This window comes from Watersipora subatra, chromosome 2 (genome assembly GCF_963576615.1).
Source record: "Watersipora subatra chromosome 2, tzWatSuba1.1, whole genome shotgun sequence".
NCBI classification, from domain to species: domain Eukaryota; kingdom Metazoa; phylum Bryozoa; class Gymnolaemata; order Cheilostomatida; family Watersiporidae; genus Watersipora; species Watersipora subatra.
The window spans coordinates 18,124,368-18,150,107 of record NC_088709.1 but is presented as its reverse complement, the minus strand read 5'-3'; the positions used below and the strand labels follow the sequence as shown (position 1 = coordinate 18,150,107).

At 36.5% G+C, this 25,740-nt stretch overlaps 2 protein-coding genes across 3 annotated transcripts in view; one reads left to right on the top strand and one right to left on the bottom strand.

Moving 5' to 3' along the window:
- The window catches only part of LOC137388866 (E3 ubiquitin-protein ligase TRIM71-like), a 28,582-nt gene extending 10,938 nt beyond the window's left edge, over positions 1–17,644 (top strand). The window contains exons 3-8 of the mRNA XM_068075337.1: positions 1,956–2,133; positions 2,788–2,971; positions 7,792–7,991; positions 11,437–11,710; positions 12,363–13,028; positions 17,045–17,644. Coding sequence (XP_067931438.1) covers positions 1,956–2,133; positions 2,788–2,971; positions 7,792–7,991; positions 11,437–11,710; positions 12,363–13,028; positions 17,045–17,184 — 1,642 coding nt within the window. The 3' untranslated portion in view covers positions 17,185–17,644. The remainder of the gene's footprint in view (positions 1–1,955; positions 2,134–2,787; positions 2,972–7,791; positions 7,992–11,436; positions 11,711–12,362; positions 13,029–17,044) is intronic.
- A 6,904-nt stretch (positions 17,645–24,548) lies between these two features.
- Positions 24,549–25,740, bottom strand: part of LOC137388865 (general transcription factor 3C polypeptide 3-like) — a 37,001-nt gene continuing 35,809 nt past the window's right edge. For both annotated transcript variants that reach the window (XM_068075335.1, XM_068075336.1), the window contains exon 21: positions 24,549–24,857. In XM_068075335.1, coding sequence (XP_067931436.1) covers positions 24,661–24,857 — 197 coding nt within the window. In that variant the 3' untranslated portion in view covers positions 24,549–24,660. The remainder of the gene's footprint in view (positions 24,858–25,740) is intronic.

The following is a 25,740-nucleotide window of genomic DNA, read 5'->3' as shown; positions in this document are numbered from 1 at the left end:
TGAGGTGCCATGAGGTGAATTTTTATGACTTTGCTGCAACATAGGGGTAACCAGGGCACCGCGGGCCCGAAATCACAAGAATTCATGCCAACGCAACAGTTTTCTAGATACAGCCCTCAAAATTTGCCATATCATACTTTGATTTGTGGGCTACACAATGAATTTACTGAAAACACTGTCAAATGGTAACACAAGCCACGGGATACTTTCTCTGCACCCTCTACAAGTGGTCCACGGTACCCCGGTCCCGGGGTACTGTGGACCGCACCCTGGGGTACCGTGGAAATACACATCAAACTACTGCCACGGAAACGCTTTAGACCATTTATTGAAATTATTTGGTAAAGCTTACAATATGTATTATACAAAACTATAAAAAAGCATATATTTCTAAAAATCTCTCCACTGGAGTGTTCAACATCTAAAAAATAGTTCTGACACAGTCTGGCGAAAACAATTGCTTATTAAAGCAGAGGGGATAAGTCAATATCGAAGCAAAATTGCTTGCACGTTCTTTGGGTGCCACCAATAACAGAAGGGTTTGGAAGCAACATCACAACGTCATAGATGTCAACTGATGCAATGTCTTTTTTCTCTGGGGGTATAAAGTTGGACCCGCGCTGTATGAAGAATGATACATCGATGGTGTCATCAGTGTTACACACGTCAAGTATCACTGCCACGAAGTGCTTCACAGTTCTCTTTCCTCTAACTACTACTAGAACATGATTGGAGACTTTAAGGTCCCCAATAACTATAGGCCTTTCAGCTGAGGTGGGTAGGTCTTCAGGTTCGCTGGTTGGCTCCTCGCTATCCGACTGTGCAACTGCTAGCTCTGCCTCCTCTTCGCTGCTGGACTCTATAGGTGCGGTAGCCTGTATAAAAATAGCTGCTATTGCAAATAAATTTGCAGTACAATACAATTTTTTACTTCGTTGTGATCGGAGTGTGTTATTCAACAATCAACAAAAAACTAACCTTGCTTTTACCAGGTTTTTTCTTTCGATTCTCCCTTTCTTTGGTCTCCTTTTCTAACTGAAGCTTAACAGGTGTGTCTGTTAGCACGACTGTTGACTTTTTGTGGCATTCATTTTCTGAATGCAAGCGTTCTCAATGCCATGGTTTCTAGCAACCTCTGGACAACGCTTTAGAGTGGCTCGGGGAATCTTTAGGTGTCGCGACACTTTCCTAGCAGATATGCCATCTTCTATCACACTTTTGACTGCAGTTCGCATTAACGTCGCAACATTTCTAAGGGGAGCTTTTGAGATGGGGTTACAAACTCCATCTCAAAACTTCTTTTGAAACTCCACTTTTCATATTAAAATACTATTAAAGCTTAAAAATACTAACTCAAAAGCAACATTAGTTTTTCTAGGGCAAACTTTTAAAATTTTAAAAGTTTTAACGGTGAAGACTTTAAATTACACCATACCAAAGAACAAGGTTAGTTGTATTATGTGTTGCAATAACAACAAAAAATATGTATAAGTTTTCGGTCAAGTAACCTGAACATCAAATGTGTTCAAATTTACTTTTAGGTCTTAAAATCAATTATTTTTTTAACCAGTAGCTGAAAATGACATGCAGAGTTTTCAAAACAATATGGCTGAAAGATGACATCATATCCTGTTCAACAATTAAGAGAAGACTATTTTAAAAATAATTTTTCTCAGTGAAAAGGGAGGTGGTCCGCCGTACCACTGGGCCCACGGTGCCCCGGTTACCCCTACCATTAAATCTTTAGATGTAGCTCAAAGCTCCCGCCAGAGTGGTGTAACAGTGATGGCTTTTTTACAATTCATTTTATTAGTATTTTCTATTGCAAGAATTATTATGTTATTTATCGCAACAGATTTTAATTAGTAGGTTTAATAGAAGCACTGATAATGTTACTAATTGATGACTCATTGTTTCTACTCTGCTGCAGCTCTGCTTCTCTTGCTTATATTCAGACATCTTGATGATGAAGTGAACGTGGAGTCTCTTCCAAAACCAGAAACTGATAAGTTGGATATCGGTACAAAAGAAACTCCAACATGTGATCCTACATGCAGCCGGTGTGAAGACAGTTCACTCGCCGTTAGGTTCTGCCTAAGATGTGTTGAAACAATCTGTGACAAGCACTTTCAGGTACCTGTGGTCATCACCCATGAGTTCATCAGTGGGGATCCTCAGCTTTAATTCCTTTTTATATGTTCACATGATTATCTTTGTGCATAGATAATCAATAAGCTCTCAATCTAGCTGATGTGGTAATGAGATTTTTCGTTGTCTTAAAAATTAGCTATGATTGGAAGTATATAGTTTGTTTGACAGTGTTGATTTATAATAAGAGCTGATGTTTGAGTTACTACAACGACTCACTAACTTCTCAACTAAGAGAATTTGAACAAAATTTATACTTTTAGTCTTAGCTTTGCGCAAGCTTGTAGGTTGCCACAATGCTTATCTACACCGATAGTTAGACTCTAAAGGCCCAACCACAACAAGAGAATATTTTAAACATTTTTGTTCTACATCTTATGAAACATAAATTTTGCTGAGATTAGTTTGTGACACAAACAAATATCGACAATCTGTATTAGTCTACTGTGTTGACCCTGAGATGGATTCTGTAATCTTTGCAGCAACCCCAATAGGTATCTGTTAAAAATGAAAAAAAATCTCAGATTAATAGAGCCACGTACTAGTCCATTCATTCTCTACTCTTAACCAGTTATTTGGACAATAAAGGATCATTCTTAGGTTAGTAGCGATTTGTGTACAGATTTTCATGGTTTCTAGCTTCATCAGGAATATTTCAATGAGTCTCACTTGACTATCAGCATCTCAGAGTTTGTTAAGAACCCAGGACAGTACACCTACCCTATGTGCTCAGAGCACGTATCAAGAGAGATATCCCAAGTCTGTAAAACGTGTCTCTTATTGGCTTGCTCTGATTGCGTTGCAACCACAGTTTGTATCAAAGGTAGGTAATTGCAACGGTTTTCTAAGTTTTGCAAAAATTTATTCAGTTTTTGTCATGAACAACATATTTTAGCAACAACGTAAAATTCTCAGTGGAATTTTGGTACGGATCCCATAGATTTGTTTTTACAAGTTTCATGATACTAATGTAAATAATACAAACACTACTCACCTACAGCAATTTATCTACAAGTATTTTCTGCGCTGTACCTACCTTTCATAGTTAATCATTATTTTTAGTTTTGTTTTATTATTTCCGATTTTATTCAAACTGCACTGCCGCATAATCTTTTTCTCACATTTATAACTTTTCCATACCGGATAGTGTAAACCATGGCATTGAAACCCAAATTTATTGAGGATAACTTACATCAGCGAAAGCTATGTAATGCTGTGTTATGGTGCCTTTTCTAATATTTGCTAGGACTGCAAGCAAATCTATAGTTGCTAATAAACTGTCTAAAATTTTGAGCTTTGTCTCTGAAGCCAATTTGTGCATGCTCTCTCTCCCTCTCGCTCCCTCACACTAGTTGACCTAGACCATACTAGGGTTTTGGCTTTATGGCAGCCATCCATGACCTTCTGTTGCTAGCTGTTGTCTGCAAGGAATTGAATAGATGTTTCTCCACTTCATATTTTGTTTGGTTAAATTTTTAAATCTTCGTCTAGACTCTTGACCATCATTGATTACGTTTTCTATTCGAGCTGTGAGTATAGCAACTGTTTAGGGAGTCGGTCTTGCGCCACCATATGCACATCGCCTAACCATATTAATTTTTTTCATTGAAGACATCGACCATTGAGGGCAGGTTTCAACACAAATCTTCATTTGTGGCCTTGTCATACCATTGATTCCCATAATGTCCCTTAGCTGTCTCATCGTGTATGCAGGTATTCTTTTCACTTGGACTATGTATGTAGTGTGACTTTAAGATCCATGTCATAGCATTGACAGAACCACTACTCTGAAAACTTGACATTTGGCCTTGATAGAAACATGCTTGTTGTTGTATAGCCTGCGCGAAAGCTTACCAAATGTTCCACTTGTCTTTTCTGCTCTGTTGCAAAGCTTTTGGTCGATCAGATAGGAGCTTGAAACAGTGCTACTCAAATATGTGAAGTCTGATGCGTGAACAAAAAGCTCTTGGTCTATGCCGAATGCTGTGCCTGCAAAGGAATGGGATGGAGTAGTTTGGTTGGTTAGTAAAGGCAAATTCCACTGTCATATCCAATTATCATTACTCTCGCAAAGCGCCTATTAGAGTGTCTCTGCTTTAAAATGGTAAAGCTGTTAGCCCTGTGTCTAGTCTGTACGTATATCTTTTTTGACAGATCCAATTTGTAGGACAGCAGTCAAGTAAAGTGAGGACATTCAGGGCGCCACCACACATCCTTGTTTAACACCATTTGTTGCTGTGATTATATGTGGAAACTTCCCTGCCTTGTACTACTTTTTGCGTCGATGCCTTCATGTAAAGCTTTGAACAATTTTATAGCTTTGTCTGTACATTGATTTTTCTTCAATACACCCCACAGGCCTTCTCTTGTTACTGTATCAAAGGCTTTTTTAAAGTCTATAAACCAAGCAGCATACACCACCTTGTTCTCTTTTGTGTACTTTCTTTGAATTTTTGGAAGACAAGATCGTATCAACAGTACTTCTGGTACTTCAGAAGTCACTCTGAAAGTCTCGGGTAGGATCTTTGGGGCAGATATTTCAATTTTTTTGTTCAAAATGACATGCACCATTATTTGCCCCATTACCGATAACAGAAAGATGCATCGATAGTTTTTAGATTCCTTCCTACAACCCTTTTTTCCAAGATGGGTACAATGTTTGCATTTTTCCAATTCTGTGGTATTTGCCCAGATTTCCAGATGCCAACTATTAACTCACAACTGCTCTTTCACATTCACTCCACAATACTTCCAGGCTTTGGCAAGGATTCCACATTCACCAGGTGACTTGTTCTCTTTAGTAGAACCAATTGCCTTTACAAGATCATTGCAAATCTGTGGAATCCAAGCTTTTATCTGCTTTCTCTAATAAACTGTCCAGTGCTGATTGACCATTATAGTCTCAGGACATTTAAAAACTGTTGAAAATGCTCTAAAAAATAGTTCCAAGTCTCATTCTGTTCTTTTAATATAGTTCATCTGGTAAAAAAGCTGGGTCATTCTTCTTTTCTGTGTTCCATAACCTTCCCTCAGTCTATTTTAGAATGCTTGCATATTATTTTGGTTGGCTGCCTGATGTAATGCTTTCGTTTTGTCTTACTACCATTGGGACTTCATATCTCTAGTGTGCTCTTGAAGATCGGCTCTAGCAGTTAAAAGCAAGATGGTTTTTGTCTGTGTTTTTGGCTGAAGTTCTTGTGCTTTAGTTTTTTCTTTTTTCGAGTAGTGTGTTGAGCTGGACATCGCTTTCATCAAATCATTATCGATGTTTTTTCGGGATTTCCCTAATACATCAATTGCAAAAATGTAAAACCTTTATTTGAACGCCATGGCACTCTACTTTTTCAATCATTCCCCTGTAGTGGCTTTTCTAGCAGGTGAAGTTCAAATAAAGGGTGGTGTTGTATTTTGCAGCTTGTCAGATTTTTGGGGAGCTAAATTTAACCCTTTTACGGGCGAAGCGAATATCACCTATATTTTGCACTCTACTTTGAGCGGAGCGATATTAACCCTTTTGGATGTAATAAATCTTCTATAACTTACCTCCAACTTGTCGTAGATTTCTAAATAAATATGCATTAGGAAGCTGAGACATACCTCTACCAGTTCAGATCTATGGTTTGCAATTAACCTATGATGATCTTATAGATGCGCTGCTTTTATTTCATTCTAAATTTGAAGACATATTTTTATTTTATAATTGTTTAACAATGTTGCATTGCTCATTGCACTCATTGATATTTTTGCTACAGTTTGCAGCCTAAACTGGCGTTTTATGTGCAATAGAAGAAGAATTATAAGCGTTGATCCATTGTAAGCTGAGTTTAGATAACTGATGCGATGAAATCAAATAAAAATAATGCTATCAAATAAATAGTATGCTATAAACCTGCAAATTTATAAGTTATAGAATAATAATCTATCAAATCCTACAAATATATATTTAAGAACAAGTTACAAAAATTTTGGCTTAGTGTTAATATCACCCATGAATGAAAGAATTAATTGTTCATGTTGTAACCGAGTCATCATTACAACCATTTTGTGGACATTTTTCTATTAATCACTTGTTATTATAGGTTAAAAATAGGTTATTATAAGTTATTACAAGTAAAGATCAAAAAATGTCAAAGTTGCAGTCAAATAGAGATGACATTCAAATAAAGGTGGCATTCAAATAGATGTTTTAGGGTAGATGCAATTTCATAGGCTGGTTTAATCAGCCTGTTCTACCTCTATGCTTAAATGGTCATCTGTAGTATGGTTTGTGGTCTTGTTCATCTGCTTCTGGAATTCTTGACAGGTTTCTCGATTTAGTAGCTTTCTCACATTCAACTTGGCAGATGCCTTCCCTTTTTTGCTGGCTTCTTCAATGTAGAGGTAACATTGGGCAACATTATGTTGTGGTCAGTTCTACATTCAGCACCTCTCGTAGCTCTATCGTCCAACTTCAGGTCTTGTCTGCGCGTTATGACATAGTTCAGAAGATACCAGTGTTTTGACCAATGATGCATCCATGTGGTTTGGTGGTGTTTAATGTATTTGAAGATGGCATTCGTAATGACAAGGCTATACTTCGAATACAATGCGGTAGTAGTGTCATTAACATTTCAATGCCATTAAAACCAATGATGTCAGGCCAAATTCTGGCTTCAGCTCCAACTCTAGTTCTAAAATCGCTAACTTCGAGCAGCTTATCTGTGATCGAACTTCTTTCAATCTGTAATGGGAACTTCTTTCATGATTATTCTTAGTTTGTTATGGAATTCTTCTTTTCTTTCATCATGGTTTGTCATTGTCGGAGCATAGACATTTTTTAGTGATAGTCTCATGTTTATAATTTTATCGCTGTTTAGTGACGGGTCGTGCTTGAGGGTGTGAGCAATTGAATTTTTGATTGTAAATCCAACCTCAGCCTCTTATTTCATGTTTTCCCATTTCTTTCCAAATGAGGCTATACCCATTTTTTACTATGCCATCATACTGAGCCAGTCGTGTTTCACACAGGGCAGCAATATTAAGGTTACATCTGCATAGTTCTTTTGCAACAAGCGCCGTCTGCTGTTCTGGTCTTTTAGAGCCAGACCCGCTTATCATTGTTTGCACATTTCGTTCTACTATCCTCAGATGCTTCTGTCTCCTTATTAACTTTACCCTGGCTACCAGAGTGAGAGAGGGCCAGCGCGCACCTTGGTAACCTGGGTGGCATTCGAGCCAGTATGTGATTTTCTCATTTTCTGCACGGTCCATCAAATTGCATGCAAACATTTAAGCGTTACTTAAATTTCGCCTTACTAAGGTCGCTTTCAGCAGACTAAAAATACTTTTCAGCAGGCGAAAACGGGTCGAGACATTGTATTTCACATAACAAATTTTAACAAATACCATGTTGCCTTTATACCTCATTTTTGTTGTCACTACTAAAGTTTACTGATGTACCCAGAAAGTCTACCTAGGCTTACTTGGACGACTAAATTATCTGATGAGATCAAATCTTTTAAGACATCTGTGATAACTAGTGCTCACTTAGTATCTATCAAGTTATTTGTGATTTTACAATACCCAAATAAATATGGTAATCAAGAGAGGTTACATGGGAAAAAATGCTATTTGAAAAAATACATGTAGCAGTGTATGTTTTAGGGAAAGGCTGTCACCAGTTTCAAACACTCGCCGGCATTGCAGATAGTTTCAAGAAGGAGTTTACAGAGTTGCTCACCGCCTGTTCAGATAAGGTCACTGAGATTTGTAAGCTGGAGAAGGAGACCTGGTTAACTTTGGACTCCATTATTGCTGAGTGCCATGAGATGGTTCAGAATGCTCAGAAAAACATGGAAGACCAAGTATGTTATTAAACTTTCCAAAAACGGTTTTATCATTTTGTATTACATTTGTAGAAATACCATAAAAGCTATTGTTGCTTGAATAGGCCCAGTGTCACAATAGTTATAACTATCTTTTTCAGGGTAACTAATATCGTTTAACTAGTTTCTGCCTTGTAGTCAGAAAATATCAATATATACTGGATAACTGGAAACATTAATAACTAACACTGTAACAACGGTCAGAGGTACTGAGATGTAGATCTCTAAATGGATTTCATATGAATGGTTGAAATTAAGTTCAGTCCTGTCGAGGTTGTTGTCCAGACCCTGATTAAACATCTAAAAAACTCTAAAAGGCTACATATTTAGTTTTGCTCCCTACTATGCTGTTTATCAAACTAAAGCCTTTGTGTTTACAATCTTTGTGTCCTGCACTGCAGTCAAATGTCAACTTTAGACCACCTCTACATGCAGTGTAAATTTTAGGCAATTATTTTTCTCCGCAAAATAGTTTTTAGCTGGTAGCAGTAACTGTTAGCATGCAAAATAAAAATTATGTAAATCATGTTAATTCAAACTATAACTAGTGCAGGTTAGATCACTCACTCCACTACACAAGCTAAGCACCACTAGATCAGCCTTCACTCCCATTACTTTAATTTCATGTATATTTTAGGTTTTTACGTTGAGTTTTTTTACATGGTTTTATGTGAAGCATATGTTTTAATTTATAATAATTGTCTGTGTTGGGGGCACTGGAATGAATTAAACAAAATAGAACGTGTTTTTATAGGAAATTTTGCTCCGGCATAACGGTTGTGATATGTGAAGCAGCCATCGGATAACAGAAACAAGGTTTATACAATTTATCCTAGAAAACTGGATCTGGATTAATGCATTATCATTCTAGTTGATTAAAGCTCAAATACAACATGGAGTATTCAATGCTGAGAGATTCTCAGGAATCTTTAATCATTTGTTAAATTTTATAAGGAAATGTATATTTCAGCCAGTCTATATGACTCAGCCTGGTTAAAATCTAAGCTCTTCACTTATTTCCGCCAACTTCACAAGTGCTTGCAATAGTAAGAAGTCGTAGCAATAAGATGCTACATATACAGTCAAACATGGATAACTCGCCCACGGATAGCCCGAACACATGGTTAATTCGAATGGTTTCTTTGGTCTGTTCCCACGTAATGATAAATTGCTATATATAACTCGAACTCAACACTGTTAACTCGAACTGATTTTTTGCCCAACGGCTACTGAAACGGTTGTTATCGCTTTTGAAAATCACTTTATTCAAAGCCATTCAAAGCCTCATCTTTTCGTAATTCATAAGCGTCGTTATTACCACCATTGGCAAAATATTTTTGTCAACGACTTTTCTAAAGGTTTGGTGAAATTTGATTTATACTGCTATGCGATGAATAGCACGGGCTAACCGGGTCACACGCGCAAGGATTTGCGCCACGCACATACAAAACAAAAACAGCATGTTGTTTTTGTTTTGTATGTGCGTGGCGAAAATCCTTGAGTGCGTGACCCGGCTAGCCCGTGATGAATAGTTTTCCGACGTTGATTCCTTGTTGAATCACCGTCGGAATGTTGAATGTTTAAAACGTTTTAAAAATTGTTGTAATTAAACATATACGTTGTCTTAGCTAAAAAAAATTCATCGTTTGACCTAAACACAGAATACATGTGTACATTCAATAAGTATCCATTCAAAAAGCGTGAGTGATATACAATGTTCCGTAAAACCTCGTAAAACATATAATTGAACTGCCTCGGAGTGTTGCTCTTAACGAATCCCAGGTAAAGTAAGGTAATCTTTGCATAAACTTCGAAAAACATCGGCAAAATTGATCGTGGGTAAATGCTCAAAAGAAAAAGATGTCTTTTCTTTTGAGCATTTCAACAACGATCAAGTTTTGCCAATGTCAATTTTAAAAAACGTCCTGGCAATAACATCACCTCAAACAACAAACCAATCTCAAGTGATAGAAAAATCTCTATACATTTTGATAAAAACGTTTTAAACTTTACATTAGCATTTAATTTGAAACAAGCCATTTGTGCTTTTGATTTATATTATAGTTTGTATATGTACATGTATCTACTAATAAATAAGTAAATATATGGACTTGTGACAGTGCTCTGATAACTTGAACGCTCTGATAACTCGAACACTTTTGCTCGGTCCTGTGAAGTTTGAGTTATCCATGTTTGATTATATTTGAGAACAAATATATTATAGAATACACAAGTGTCAAACACAAAAATCGCTACTGTGGTTGTCCAGGGGTGAGCGCCTTACCTAGCAACAAAGAGTGAATAAGCCTGTATTATTACATAAAATTATAATATAATACATGTAAATATATTGCAATATAAGTAATAAATGTATAGTATATTTAATGTAATAAACTAGCCTTTAATTACATTAAATATACTACATATTATTAAGTAGTATAGTAAAAGCCTCACCCCTTGTACTGCTCTGCTGATCCGTCTGGCCAGTGCATACAGAGGTACGAATTGCACATTTGGCTAATAATAATGGGGATGTCCACCACGATATTATGAAGTATATACGTATAATACCCTCAGCTACCTGTATGCCTTAGCTTTGTCTCAAGGAGATGTATTGTTGGTAAATTAAAAGGTTTTGTATTCAGCTGAATATGCCGATGTGGAAAGGTTTATGCCAAGCTGAAATTTGTACGCTTGGTTGTAGATATTATATTTTATTTGAATATCTGTTATCATAAAAAAGAAAAGGTCTTGCTACTTGGCTCAAATATATGTGTTCAGGTATATAAACAAATCTATTTATTTTTCATTATTAAATATTAATCTTAACAAAATTTAGTAACATTTGTGAGGATATTGTATGAGTAAGATATGTGTAGTTATATGATATGAGATAAGATATGTGCACTATAGGAGTTATGTGTACAACATAGATGTAGTTTAGTGGTGATAATGATAGCATGTATGGAAGGGTAAAGGATTTTTAGACATTAAAGTTAAATATAATATAATAAATCAGATATTTAATTTGTCTATAACTTGGAAATTGCAGAAATCACTTTCTACCACTAATGCAGATGTTCTTCTACTATTATTTGTTGCATCATGTAGGGAAATGATTATTTGTGACCTTATTAGGTATAATGTGAGCTGGACTGCTTTTGAGCCATCCAAGTATTTCAGTTGTCTTTCTGTGGCTCGCCGTTGCTCAACCACTTACCACTTCTATTTATAGATTGCTCAACCAATCACCTTATCTATCTATAGATTACTCAACCAATAAACACCTATATTTATTAATTGCTCAACCAATCACCACTTTTATGTATAGATTGCTCAACTAATCACCACTTCTATAAATAGATGGCTAAACCAATCATTTGTTTTTATATATTGCTCAACCAATCACCGCTTCTATTTATAGATTGAGCAGATCAAGGAAAGCACCTCCAACCTTATAAAGCAAATCTATGATTATCAAGAAGATAGAACCGCTAGAGCAGAAGTATTTGTGTCAGGTCTGATGGAGAAGAGAGAAACTTTAGAGAATTTACAAAGTTCCGTAAGGCAGCTGCTGGCTGATCAATCTGTGGTGGAGATAGCAAAGCAAAAAGAGGAAAAGACTGCCGCTTTGAGCGATTTCAAAGATATGCAGATTGGAAAATGTGAATGGCAGGAGCAAGTGCTTGTAAGTTATGGTGAGTTATGGAATAAAATGATACTGATCAGTGATAACAGATGGTATATGAATGGTGTAGAAATCCTTTGAATGACTCAATTTAATGCTGATAAATATTCATTCTTATTCTGTAGCCCTCATTCATTAATTGCGCAATTTTAGTTCTTTGGGTGTTCATAGAATAAACAGGGGAAGTTCAACAGCAGAAGTAATTTGCAATAAATGTGACATATCGCATTCGCAAACATTATGTTAATTTTCCTACTAGGTTTTACACAGACTGATTAAATTTTGTAATCATTTTTTTATATTTGGTTGCATGAATTATTGTGTATATTTATATCTAACGTTTTTAATTCTCTTTTCACCACTCTAACCAAAAATTTGCTTTTGACAGTTTTTGAAAGAATGTTTGTGATGTTGAGTAGGAAGGAAATCACTTCTTCAAATTGCTTGACATTTATTATGTAGCTTCCTAACTTATTTGTAAATTCTATAAAATTCTAATTAGCCATCATACCAGTCAAATAATACAGAATAAACAATACAGATGCAAATTTATTTTAAGTAATATTTTTGAGTAATTTATAACAGCGATTCTAACACTAAAGTGCACTTGTTCTAAAAAATTCAATTACATTTGGTATTGAATGTTTTTTATTATATTTTAGCAGCTCACAGGAAAACTGAGCTCAGGCTCATCCCTTCACTTTCATCACTCAATTTTTCATTTTTCAAGTCATACACCACTGTTACTGGTAATCTGTGTCGCTCTGTCACATTCTCATCTGGAGGTGAGCCTATAGTTGCTTGTGATCGATTTATTGACCAGTGTTACACGTCCATGGAAAAGAAATTTCATAGTAAAAGCTTTTCAAACATCATACTCTCTCTAGCCTGGATGGCTTCTGGTAACCTCTTGGTTCTACGGAACAACGGATCCATTTTGATAACATCGTATCCATACAGTTCATATACTACTGAACTGGTTCAAGCTGGAGCAAGACGGATCACAGTCAGCGAACATTCTATCTATATTCTGTCAGATCTAGACGCTGGCAGCAAGATAACTGAATATAATCTTAGCACAAAAGTTCAAAGGTCATACACAATCAGCGATGCTAGAATAGTATCTATCTGCTATCTCCGTGATGGCAGCATTATGGCTGTCAGTCAGACAGCTGGAGACATAAGGAAGTACAGACTCTATGAGGGGGAGCAAGTTGTGCAGCAATGGAAGTGTGAGGGCCTAACAGGAGCCTACGCCGTCTGCGCCGATAAAAAGGGATTTGCTTATGTAGCTGCTGGTCAAAGCAAGATCTACATCGTCGCTTATGGTAAGAGGCTTTAAGAGCTTCTTAGTTGCTGCGTGTACTGTATATATCAGAGTCACATTTACAACTGTGTGATTTTTCCTACAATTTCATCAATTCAAAAGTGCCTATGAAAATATTTATTATGCCATGCGCCATCTACGATTCATGTGTGCTGCATGTACATGTATTTGCATGTATATGTGCATGTTTGGCTATTGCGGACAACTTTTTTATGGTTTTTTATTCTTTCAGTCTTTTGTATCAATCTCCTTGATAATGAAAGTAAATTCAAGCCAAAAATCGTATCCACCAATGCTAGCACGTCTGCGACGTCTCGACAATTGCTGTTGTGCGCTACTAAATTCAAACTAGACTTACACCTAGTTCTCACACAAACGAATCTTTAACGCAACTTTCTAACTAAATTCTTCCTGGTCAGAATGATGGCTCTGTTGTTAAGGTTTCACGGGCATCAAGCAATGCTAGATTTCTAAAATCTTTAGAGGAGCAGTTGGGTGGTTGTAGATTTTGACGCTTTTCTTTTAGATAAAGTTAGATCTATCCTATTGGGCAACTGTTCATAGGAAGTAATGATGTTCAGGCTTGCACAGAATATAGCTTTCATGATCATAGGCTGAAATGAAATGAATGCTGATGAAATTTATGTTTCATTGGATGTTTGTCCTCATGTAAACTAGACATTAGTCATTAAAGCACAAATTTATAGCATGTGTACTTCGCATCATTTCATGGTATGGTTAACACCATTCATCTTGTTGCTGTACTTTGACCGTGATTTAACTATTCTGTGCCACGATCTAGGTCAATGCAAATAAGAGTTATGTATTGCTATGTGATTCAGTGCTGTAATGCAACACATGTATTTCTTTTGTTTGATGATCCCTTTCTTCATTTCCTCCTGCTTGTAAGAAAAACACCTGAAGTTTTGTCAATAATTACCTGCAACCTTGTACTCCTTTTGAATATTGCGTCTCTTGTAATTCTGTGTGAAGGAAATCTAGATTTTGGCCAGTTTAGTGACTCGGCTGAAATCTAGATGCTTTACTTGACTTGTAGCGTAGCAATATATTTACTAGAAATTTCCCTGTCATACAGCCCACAACCAAAGTGATATTAGAATAAAGAAAGGGGACTGCTGGTTGTGAAATGCAATATTAGCAGGCAAGTGGCACTGCAGTGCAATAGGATAACTGCAATCGTAGCTGCAATGATAGCTGTAATGTACTGGGTGTTATTATGTACAACAAACAGCAATAATGAAAGGAAAAGATTATATGTTTATATCTCTCCCCTGCAATAGGAGAAATGCAATATTATAAGCAAAATGACAAGCTGCTGTGTAATATACACAGTTTGAAAGTTGGTTGTGTTGAATGTAGAATGGTTTTGATAGCGATCTGTAACAGAAAGCGAGCATCAGCATTCACGCGTCTGGAAGTTTTCTGCAAACTGGAGCAAAATAAAAAATGTTCTCGTCATAAAGGGGCATTGTATTTCGGCCCTAGCTTGTACATAAGATGTAAAGAATTTTGGCTAACAATCTAAATAATTTGATGAAACCTTCGGTAATTGGACCAAAAAAACAGGCAAATAAACTGTGTACCACAATTTCGTACCTGTAAATCAGTCTACGCCTCAAATGGTCTACGTTTATTACAGAAACCTTCAGATAAATTAATTCGAATGATTATTCTTATAATTAAATCTTATAATAATTTTATAAAATCGAATAATTATTCTTACAATTAAATATTTTTGCAAGATATTAAAAACGGAAAGATATTAGAAACCGGCAATTGGACAATGCCATAGACTGGTGAAATGTGCACGTTTTTCTCGTGAAATACGCACGACTTAATGGTTCCACTCTCGGTCGCATGGCTTTATCGGCGTTTCGCTGGCCGGTCTTAATTTTGATTAAAAAAAGTTTGTCAGGTTTTAATAGCGATTTTAGGCCAAATTAATCTGTCTAGTTATGTATTATCCGATCAGATGGGTAAGGTTTAGGATATTGTCTACAAATTTCAAAGACTTGGTAACCTATTTAAATAGGTTTTTATGTGTTTTGTATCATTATTATACTTAAACGACTCCATTAAAAAATGGTTAAATTTGTTGATGAGAATTTGGTACAAGGGTTTGCGACGGTGTTGATGACTAATTTTCGTGAGTTGTGTGCACATATGCATTTATCATAAAGCTCCCAAACAATCGCTTCGCTCGTGTTTGGTCGTGGAATAAGATTTATATATACATGTATTTGTACAAAATACAAAACTGTCACTTGCTTGGCTACAGCAGGCATAGCAGAATGGCTTTCCCTTTTGTAGAGTCCTCCTTCGATAGGCCCACCCTCCTTATGTTCCACTTACCCTAGGACACATGTATTTGCGTCATCTAACTTTCGCATTTTCGCGGTGTCATCCTCTCATGAAAATTGCATGAGCGAAACTAAACTATCATAACGAACGAGCGGAAACGTGAAGTTAAATAGCTTTGTTCATTGATATCCGCAATAAAATCGTCATAATTATTAGAAATGCAGGCAATTTTCGTCTGTGGTTGGGCTCAATGGGAAATTTCTGGTAAACTCATTATAGCTAATACACCGACTGAGCAGCATGGCAAAGCAAATTAAGATGATATCAATTTAGTCACCAAATTTGTAACTGATGAGGATAGAAGTCTGATACGTGGAGTCATAAAATTGAAGAAGAATTATTGTAGTGATGAATTCTATTACCAACCAAAAACAATATCAACCCTCATCAGGTCCAACCACATTATCTCTTTCACTGCCAACCATGTACAAATTCGCTATCGGCCTAGTGCCAGCCATTTTACCGAAATTGTCGATATTGCTTCATGATATGTATACAGTTTTTTTTCAAGTTTAATCTCTATCTAGAACATTTTTGTTCCATATTTTATTTTAACCAATATTGCTATGCAAAAATTCGATGTATCTCTACTTGTGCGCGATGATAAAGCTATGTGAAGCTATGATCGATCCGAAGCTAAAACGATCCTCCACAATGTTCCTTACTCTTACAAAACCATTACTTTCACCACTGTTAGAGACAGTGCTGCTACTTTAATTATCTGTATAATCACGAAAATCTAAATCTTAATTGGCTATAATGTCATCAACAACTAATTACCTATTTTATGACTCGCGCGCGGTATTTAATGAACTCACAGAAAAATGTTCGGTTTTAGATTAGAAATTCTCAAACAAAAGTTTAAAATTGCTTCGTTGTTTTAGGCTGATTTTATAGAGAAATCTTCGGGCAACACAGTCAATTTCATAAAACTCTTAAAGACCGTGGGTTATGTGGTCAACGAATAATAAAATCAGGTTACCACGCAATTGCTGAGAAAGTCCAAAAATGCGTTTATGGCAGTGGCCCCTAGAAAACGCATTAATGCGTTTATGACAGCGAAAGGGTTATACAGTTTTGGTTGTGAAGTTGGTTGTTACCCATCTATTTTCTTCTTCTTGGGATTTGAGTGTGAAAGTCACGGCAGGAGAGACCTAGACGTCATTGATAGTCCAAGAAACAAATGGCAGCAAGTGATCAAATTGAATTATTATCGATCTCACCCACACATTTCAACCTGCCGTTTACAAATACGAACTAGTCCCAAATTGAATTTTTTTGTAAGGAATGTAATCCGTGTTTTTCAATGCATTTATTTTCGCATTACTATATTTTCGAACTCATCAGAGCCGCGAAATTAAGTTGCAGCAAAATTTTACTCTGTGTGCTACTCACGAAACTAAATACTAGCGAAATAAAAGTGTCCTAGGGTAGTTAGTTCATTAGCTTGTTACATAATGCATCCACCTGGTTCATCAAGCTGGCTGGTCCGCTGGACATGTCCGGCTGGCTGATCAGGAGGGCATGTCCGTAAGCTGGTCTGTTTGGCATACCCAGCTGGCTTCCTCCACAATGCAACAAAAATGTAACTAGCGCTGCTTGAAGACGGATGCAATAATCCCTTCATTCTTGTAGGCAAGGTTCACCGAACTTTAATGAGCAAACAGCTGCAGGAATGTACAGATCCATCTATCGGAGACATCGCCATCTATGATAATATACTCGCTGTTGTTAGATGCGGCATGTTTTGTTTTGATGCATTCTCTCTCCAGTAGTTGTCAAAGCATACGACTTCATTCCATCGGTCTGTATAATTGTGGTGAAACAGTAGACTAATGATATTTATTAGTTGTGCAGATTATTTTGACTATACTTCATCACCATTTTGCCACAGCATCATTACCATTACAAAACTTCTAATATTGGGCTTTAACCTAACATATTTGTACCTTTAGAATTTTACTGCTACTTCTCAGTAGGTTATTGAGTTATTTTACTATTCCATGTAAACATGATTCTGTTATAAATGTTTGCATAGACAATTGATCTATAAGCTACTGTAGTTGTGTTCTCAGGGTGGTAGAATGGGTCTCTCAGAGTGGACTGCTAACAACCGATACATCAAACTTTAGGAGGATGCCCCACCATTTTTGTGGAGAACAAATAGACCCTACCAATATATCAGTTCATATCACAGCATGTTTAAGTAAAGGTGCTGTGATGTACTTCATCGCACATTAAAGATGTAGTTGCGTCAAAAAAGTCAATTTAATGAAATTAGAACCCATAAAAGGCTAAAACATCAGCTACAATTTGATGCCATTTTTGTCTTTGTAGACCAACCCTGTCCAGAGATATATGCGTTTGAATGAGGCCCTCTTTTAAAAAGCTCACGTTCCAGCGGGTGCCTATTTCGTGACGTCACAAGCAAGGTATCTGAAACGAAACCACGAGCAATAAATATGAGGTCGATTCGTTAGCCAATCATGCGTGCGAAATTTTTATATAGGCCGTAATAAATGTTATCACTCGTAAAACGTGTTGTCTGTGATCTCGAAGATTCTCCTAATTAGAGAATTCATTCTCATTACTCGTTACTGATTCAACGCGTTTCAACAATTACTAAGTTATACATAGTTTTAAAATGGCTTCAAGTTCGAGCGACCGCTACTCAGAGTTATCTGAGCAACTTTTAGTAAAAGATTAGAGTAGACAGCCTATGGCCAAAGCTGACAGGCGTCAGCAGCGTTTTGCTGCAGAAGAAGACAGAATGGAGGTAAATTAACTTAGAGTCTTCTATACTTGAGTAAATGTAATATTTTTTATAGTCATAAATACATATACTAATTAATAAAATGATAATTCTTTGCTATCTCCAATCGTCGTTTCATAGCTTATCTGCCGTTTTACGTAGCTATAATATTTTTTTCGAATTTTCTTTGGTAAATTAGAGTCATGATTACAAATTTTCACTCGTAGGAAGTGGGTAAAATCGATTGATCATTGCAAATCTTTAATTTCCAGAACCAAAGCTTCGAATCGTTGGCTTGGCGTACTTGTGCCTTTATTAAATGTTTATTCGTTTTTAAAATTACACTCGCAATCTATTTAACTCCCAATTTGGAAGCTGTCAATAGATACGCTTTAGAATGACATATCTATGAATGACATATTTATTGCATCTACTTTGTTTACATTTACTTGTTTTACTGATTACAGAATGTTTATGTCGTCCCACCAGCCGAAGAAGCTTTGTCAGTGTGGAAACTGCCATAAAGGAGAAAGCGAGACTTGAATGCGTGCTGGATAAGCCATGTTTTGTTTGAGTTTGTTGCAGTAGATGAATTTGTCTTATTGTATCAGCTAATACTATGTGAGTGGCCACGACTTGATGAATATTTTTAATAAAAGCTTTATGCCGAGATGAAAATATTTTTGCTTGTAAAAATTATATAATAAAATAATATTGTTGAAGATAATGCAAAACATGATTTGCAGAATATTGTAGTGAATCGGATATGGTATATGGGTGTCCGCAGAACTGGAGAATGTGAGTACAAATCCAGTTTGCAGCAGACTTCTCATCCTTAAAACTCTATCCTTGTCTATATTCTTTTCAAAGAGGTGGCTTGCTTATTTCACTTATTTAGTATTCGGTAAGAATACTACTAGTAAGAAACTAGTACGTAGGCAATAGGTAATAGGCGACATAATGTGGGCGGGGCTTATGGGAGGCTGTATATCGTTTGTATGGGTAGCTGCAGAACTGTGCTGATACAAAGACCGCGTTCTACATAAGTGACTTGACAGAATTACCGTAGACCGGTAGAATTGATAGTCGGTACCCAAATGTTTACACAACATTTGGAGAAAGTGAGTAGAACAAATTTTCAATTTTCGTTATTTGAGGCCTTTGAAACATTCATAATAATGCATCTGTAGCAGGATTTAAAATTTTATTCTAGCCAACATGAGCAAATACAAAATAAGATATATGCCAATAGAGCCGCGTAAGACTAGACTTTTATCGCAAATACCCGATGTGAATACGAGAGATAGAGACAGGTTGCCAAACGCGTGACATCATTTTGGGCAAGTCTGGGCACGTTTTGGTGGCCTGAGCGTTTTTACGGCGATCAGATTTTTTCGGTTTTAATCTTCAAATATCTTGGCAATGCGATCGCGTAACACAACAAACAACATATCAACTGATAGAGAAAAAAAATGCTTTCTTTTAAGATCAACTTAAATTTGACGCAACTACATCTTTAACTCTTTAAAGTCAGGAAGTTGCACCCAGCAGCTTTCCGACATTGTGCAGTTCATTTGCTTGTTGCATGGCAACCACTAACAGTAGCTGAATAATTTTAGCTGTGTTCTCCAAAAATTCTCGACAAGATACAGCCCATTTGAAATCTTATATCATCAAATTGAGTGAGTCTATATTTTTCTATGATCGGTAAGCAGAAACAAAGGCTAAATTGCTGAAGCCAAGTATCTGGTTTAATTTTTCTTATTGCTATGAAATGTGCGACACGATCGACATGAATTTTGTTATGTGAGATGTCCAAGTTTCTGATTATGCTTCGACTAATCAAAAGTGGTGTAATAAAAGTTTTGGATCAAGCGATCTGACTGGCTAGTTATCCTTACTCAATTACTGGTTTTTACAGGGGCATCTGGTTTCAGAAGGTTGAGTTAAGTATGGTTCTGGTCTACTATTTTTGTCTTGTACAAAAATATTGGTCTAGATTCTAGAACATCGACTTAGTTTCAATTGCAATAACAGGTTGTGCGTCTCATTGAATATCTTTCCTTTCCCATTGTTCATCGAGGTAAGATCACCCTTCGTTCTAGCAAAACAGCTACTCCCAGGCGCGCAGATGCTGAAAGTGCTGAAGACGCTTAAAATATTTCTTCTATTTGAGAGTCATAGGCTAAAATTAGCAAAGAATCAAGTGGTGATATTGAGTTGGATGATCTTGATTTTTAGCAGGCCCCGATGATTTGCGTCACAATTAAAGCGATTTCTCTTATCAATCTGATACACCTTTTGCAACTACTAGTACGTAGTAGTAATGCTAATAACAATGCTGCTAGTACTAGTGTTCTTTTGATAATAACATGTCTTCTACAAGCACTTTTGATGCTAACTGTGTCTTCTACAAGCAGTGTGACTATTTCTGATTTACTTTCTACCATTTCTGCTGCAACTAGCAGTAGTTGTAGAAGAAAAAGGCCTGTTGGTGCTGCTCCTACAATATAGCTATGCTAACAGTTGAGTTGTCTTTGATAATGAAGATGATAATTTAGCTTCCTTGACAAGTGGTATGTAGACCAGGACATACCTAGGAGATAATAGACTATCAGCTAGTGGTATATAGACCAGTAGATACCTATGGTAGATCATACAGACTCATTTAGTCCATATACCGCTAGTACACAGGTGTGTACTAGTGGTATATGGACCAGTACATACCTATGGTATATCATCATACAGACCATCAACTAGTGGTATATGTACCAGTACATACCTATGGTATATCATCATACAGACTATCAACTAGTGGTATATGAACCAGTACATACCTATGGTATATCATCATACAGACTATCAACTAGTGGTATATGAACCAGTACATACCTATGGTATATCATCATACAGACTATCAACTAGTGGTATATGAACCAGTACATACCTGTGGTATATCATCATACAGACTATCAACTAGTGGTATATGAACCAGTACATACCTATGTTATATCATCATACAGACTATCAACTAGTGGTATATGGACCAGCACACACCTATGATATATCATCATACAGACTATCAACTAGTGGTATATGGACCAGTACATACTTATGGTAGATCATCATACAGACTATCAATTAGTGGTATATGAACCAGTACATACCTGTGGTATATCATCATACATACTATCAACTAGTGGTATATGTACCAGTACACACCTATGGTATAATTATCATCATACAGACTATCAACTAGTGGTATATGTACCAGTACATGCCTATGGTATAGCATCATACAGACTATCAACTAGTGGTATATGTACCAGTACATACTTATGGTAGATCATCATACAGACTATCAACTAGTGGTATATGTACCAGTACATGCCTATGGTATAGCATCATACAGACTATCAACTAGTGGTATATGTACCAGTACATACTTATGGTAGATCATCATACAGACTATCAACTAGTGGTATATGTACCAGTACATGCCTATGGTATATCATCATACAGACTATCAACCTAGTGGTATATGTACCAGTACATACCTATGGTAGATCATCATACAGACTATCAACTAGTGGTATATGAACCAGTACATACCTATGTTATATCATCATACAGACTATCAACTAGTGGTATATGGACCAGTACATACTTATGGTAGATCATCATACAGACTATCAATTAGTGGTATATGAACCAGTACATACCTGTGGTATATCATCATACAGACTATCAACTAGTGGTATATGAACCAGTACATACCTATGGTATATCATCATACAGACTATCAACTAGTGGTATATGAACCAGTACATACCTGTAGTATATCATCATACAGACTATCAACTAGTGGTATATGAACCAGTACATACCTGTGGTATATCATCATACAGACTATCAACTAGTGGTATATGAACCAGTACATACCTGTGGTATAGCATCATACAGACTATCAACTAGTGGTATATGAACCAGTACACACCTATGGTATATCATCATACAGACTATCAACTAGTGGTATATGTACCAGTACATACCTATGGTAGATCATCATACAGACTATCAACTAGTGGTATATGAACCAGTACATACCTGTGGTATATCATCATACAGACTATCAACTAGTGGTATATGAACCAGTACATACCTATGGTATATCATCATACAGACTATCAACTAGTGGTATATGAACCAGTACATACCTGTAGTATATCATCATACAGACTATCAACTAGTGGTATATGAACCAGTACACACCTATGGTAGATCATCATACAGACTATCAATTAGTGGTATATGAACCAGTACATACCTGTGGTATATCATCATACAGACTATCAACTAGTGGTATATGAACCAGTACATACCTATGGTATATCATCATACAGACTATCAACTAGTGGTATATGAACCAGTACATACCTATGGTATATCATCATACAGACTATCAACTAGTGGTATATGAACCAGTACATACCTGTAGTATATCATCATACAGACTATCAACTAGTGGTATATGAACCAGTACACACCTATGGTATATCATCATACAGACTATCAACTAGTGGTATATGAACCAGTACATACCTATGGTATATCATCATACAGACTATCAACTAGTGGTATATGAACCAGTACATACCTATGGTATATCATCATACAGACTATCAACTAGTGGTATATGAACCAGTACATACCTGTAGTATATCATCATACAGACTATCAACTAGTGGTATATGAACCAGTACACACCTATGGTATATCATCATACAGACTATCAACTAGTGGTATATGAACCAGTACATACATATAGAGGTGGAACGAGACAGGTTTTTTAAGTTCGAGATGAGACTCGAGACACTGTCTTGTAAAAATTCGAGACACGAGACAGTAAAATAATGAGCATTTGGTGATGATTTTACTACACAAGTACTAGCTACTTGGTATATATAAAATTAATAAAACTATTCTTAAATTGAATTTTTACCTGGTGTGAACGATTTAAATACAACATTTTAATAGTGATATGCATGTAGTTTTTGTAAACAAAAGTGACAAACAGTTCTAAAATACCGAAGTTATATATTCTAAGAATTTTGAGCTTGATTGATCATAATTATTATAAACATATTGCTTTGTACATGTATATTTTTACCATCTATTGAATAGTTCTTACTTTTTAATGTAATGTCTAATGAAACCGATAGCCGTCGCTCTACAAAGAAATACCGCAACTAAAAGAACACACGATAACAATTTCATGCTTATCGTCTCATTAATGTTGTTTTGTCTGTGTTTTAACTGTAGCATGTGAATTATATTTAAAGTGTACTCATAAAATTATATTAATTACTGTATACATGCACATGTATATTCTTATATTGAGCTAACAAAACGTTATTGTCAACCGAACACAGACTATTGTCGACACGGCCTTTCGTTCGTTTCTCAGTGTCCGGGCAAGTTTTAGCCGCGATTAATAGTATATACGTAAGAGGCCCGAATTTTATGAAGGGCAGTTGGTGTTTAGACACGATACGATAAAATACAGACATTTTACCCGCAAAAGTCTTCATTATTAAACTGGATTATCCGAAGAGTAATTAGATACCACCCGGTATCTGTTTTAAGGACACAGAACCGAACTAAAAAATAACAGGGCCCTTGTCCGGACTACATGATTAGACTCAGTGGCCAACATAATCAATAGCAACAGGTAGTAACGGACCGGGTATAACTTTAAAGGCAGTTGCCCGCAATCCATCACAATAAATGGAGTTGTTGCTACAGCAAGAAGCCATGTTTTAAAAACCGTGCGCAGGCGCTTTAGTTCTATTTCCTGTCTCGAGTTTGGCAATAGTTAAGTCGAGACGAGACCGATACGAGACAGGTTGATACTCGAGACGTCTCATGTCTCGTTCCACCTCTACATACATATGGTTTATCATCATACAGACTATCAACTAGTGGTATATGTACCAGTACAAACCTGTGGTATATCATCATACAGACTATCAACTAGTGGTATATGTACCAGTACATACCTGTGGTATATCATCATACAGACTATCAACTAGTGGTATATGTACCAGTACACACCTATGGTATATCATCATACAGACTATCAACTAGTTGTATATGAACCAGTACTAGGTAGTAATATGTCACAAGTCTGGCCTAGTCATGACATTATATCATCCAACCTCAGGAATATGCCTTATCTAATAATGAAAACAAGCACACAAATAGCTTCATAACTATTAAAAAAGCAAGCAAGGAGAACCAATTCTAAAATATTCTATATTATGTTACACGTACACTATACAGCCATATAATATAGTATACATTATACAATATGTCCATATCAACAGTCTATGTACACTTTGAAGATCTGTTTACCATAGTTGACAATCTTATCCAAATGAACTTATGAAAATGTGCAAGCGTAGTGACTCGCCGTACATGATATTGTACGCTTCTACATTCAGATGATGCAGTACGTCTGCAGCATGTGATCAGCCAACTCATGTGACCCGTTAGCCTTATAAATTAGGGATAAGTTGAAGGCAGCGTCTTTGCTCAAGTCAAATTCTTCTCCTGGCAACGAGGGTTTCATTTGGAGACACCTCTGGTAGTAGTAGACAGCGGCAGAGTTGATTGATAGCTGGTGCATAGCTCTCCCTGTAAGCAGATGTTTTATGTACACATGGGAGAGACTTCACCCCAACAGTGATTCAACCCATCAACAGGGGATGATAAAATGTTACAAGCTATGCTATTGCATGTCTCGATTAACTATGAGTTGTCCCCACATGACTAGTCATTTAATGTGTAACAAAGAAATCATAAACACTCGTCACGGGCTGCAGGTTTTCTGCAATAGCATTCTTTCGTTGAAGTTAGAGGTCAAAAAGTAGTAGCCATAGTAGCCAATGACAACAGTAGCCACCAGTTGAAGGTTGTTCGTCAAGGTTTTCTGCAAACCAATGCAACAATTTCAGCAGCTTATGGTTTGAGAAACATACGTAGCAGCAACAATAACGCGTGTCAGTCTATGTAAAATTACCAACAAACCAAACAGCTTTATAACTTCACTTTCAACAAAACTACACACACTGATTAATAACGTTTTATGCTAGCTATACCCATGTGATCATCGCTATAATTTTTGTCATTGATAAATGAAATTGGAAAACCAGGTACGACAAATTCAAAAGCTACATGTACATGATTTGCTACTGAGAATTCAAGGTAGCATAGGCTCCATCAAAACTTCTAGCACTAAACAACTACTAGTACCACTTGTTAGTAGTATTCTACTGATATTGCTCAATAATTCGACTACTAAACAACAATAATCCCTCTTTCAGCTTTTCCCATTTAGGGGTTGCTACCACAAATGGTATATCCTGGTGCAAAATATATCCACCATTCGCTCGTGCTATTTGGCAGAGGAGCAATCATGGCTGGATGCCTTCCTAACACCACCAATGGTCCATATGTGATTCGAACATCTGACCTACCGGTTGTGCGCCGGCACACTAATCACTGAACTACATGAAAC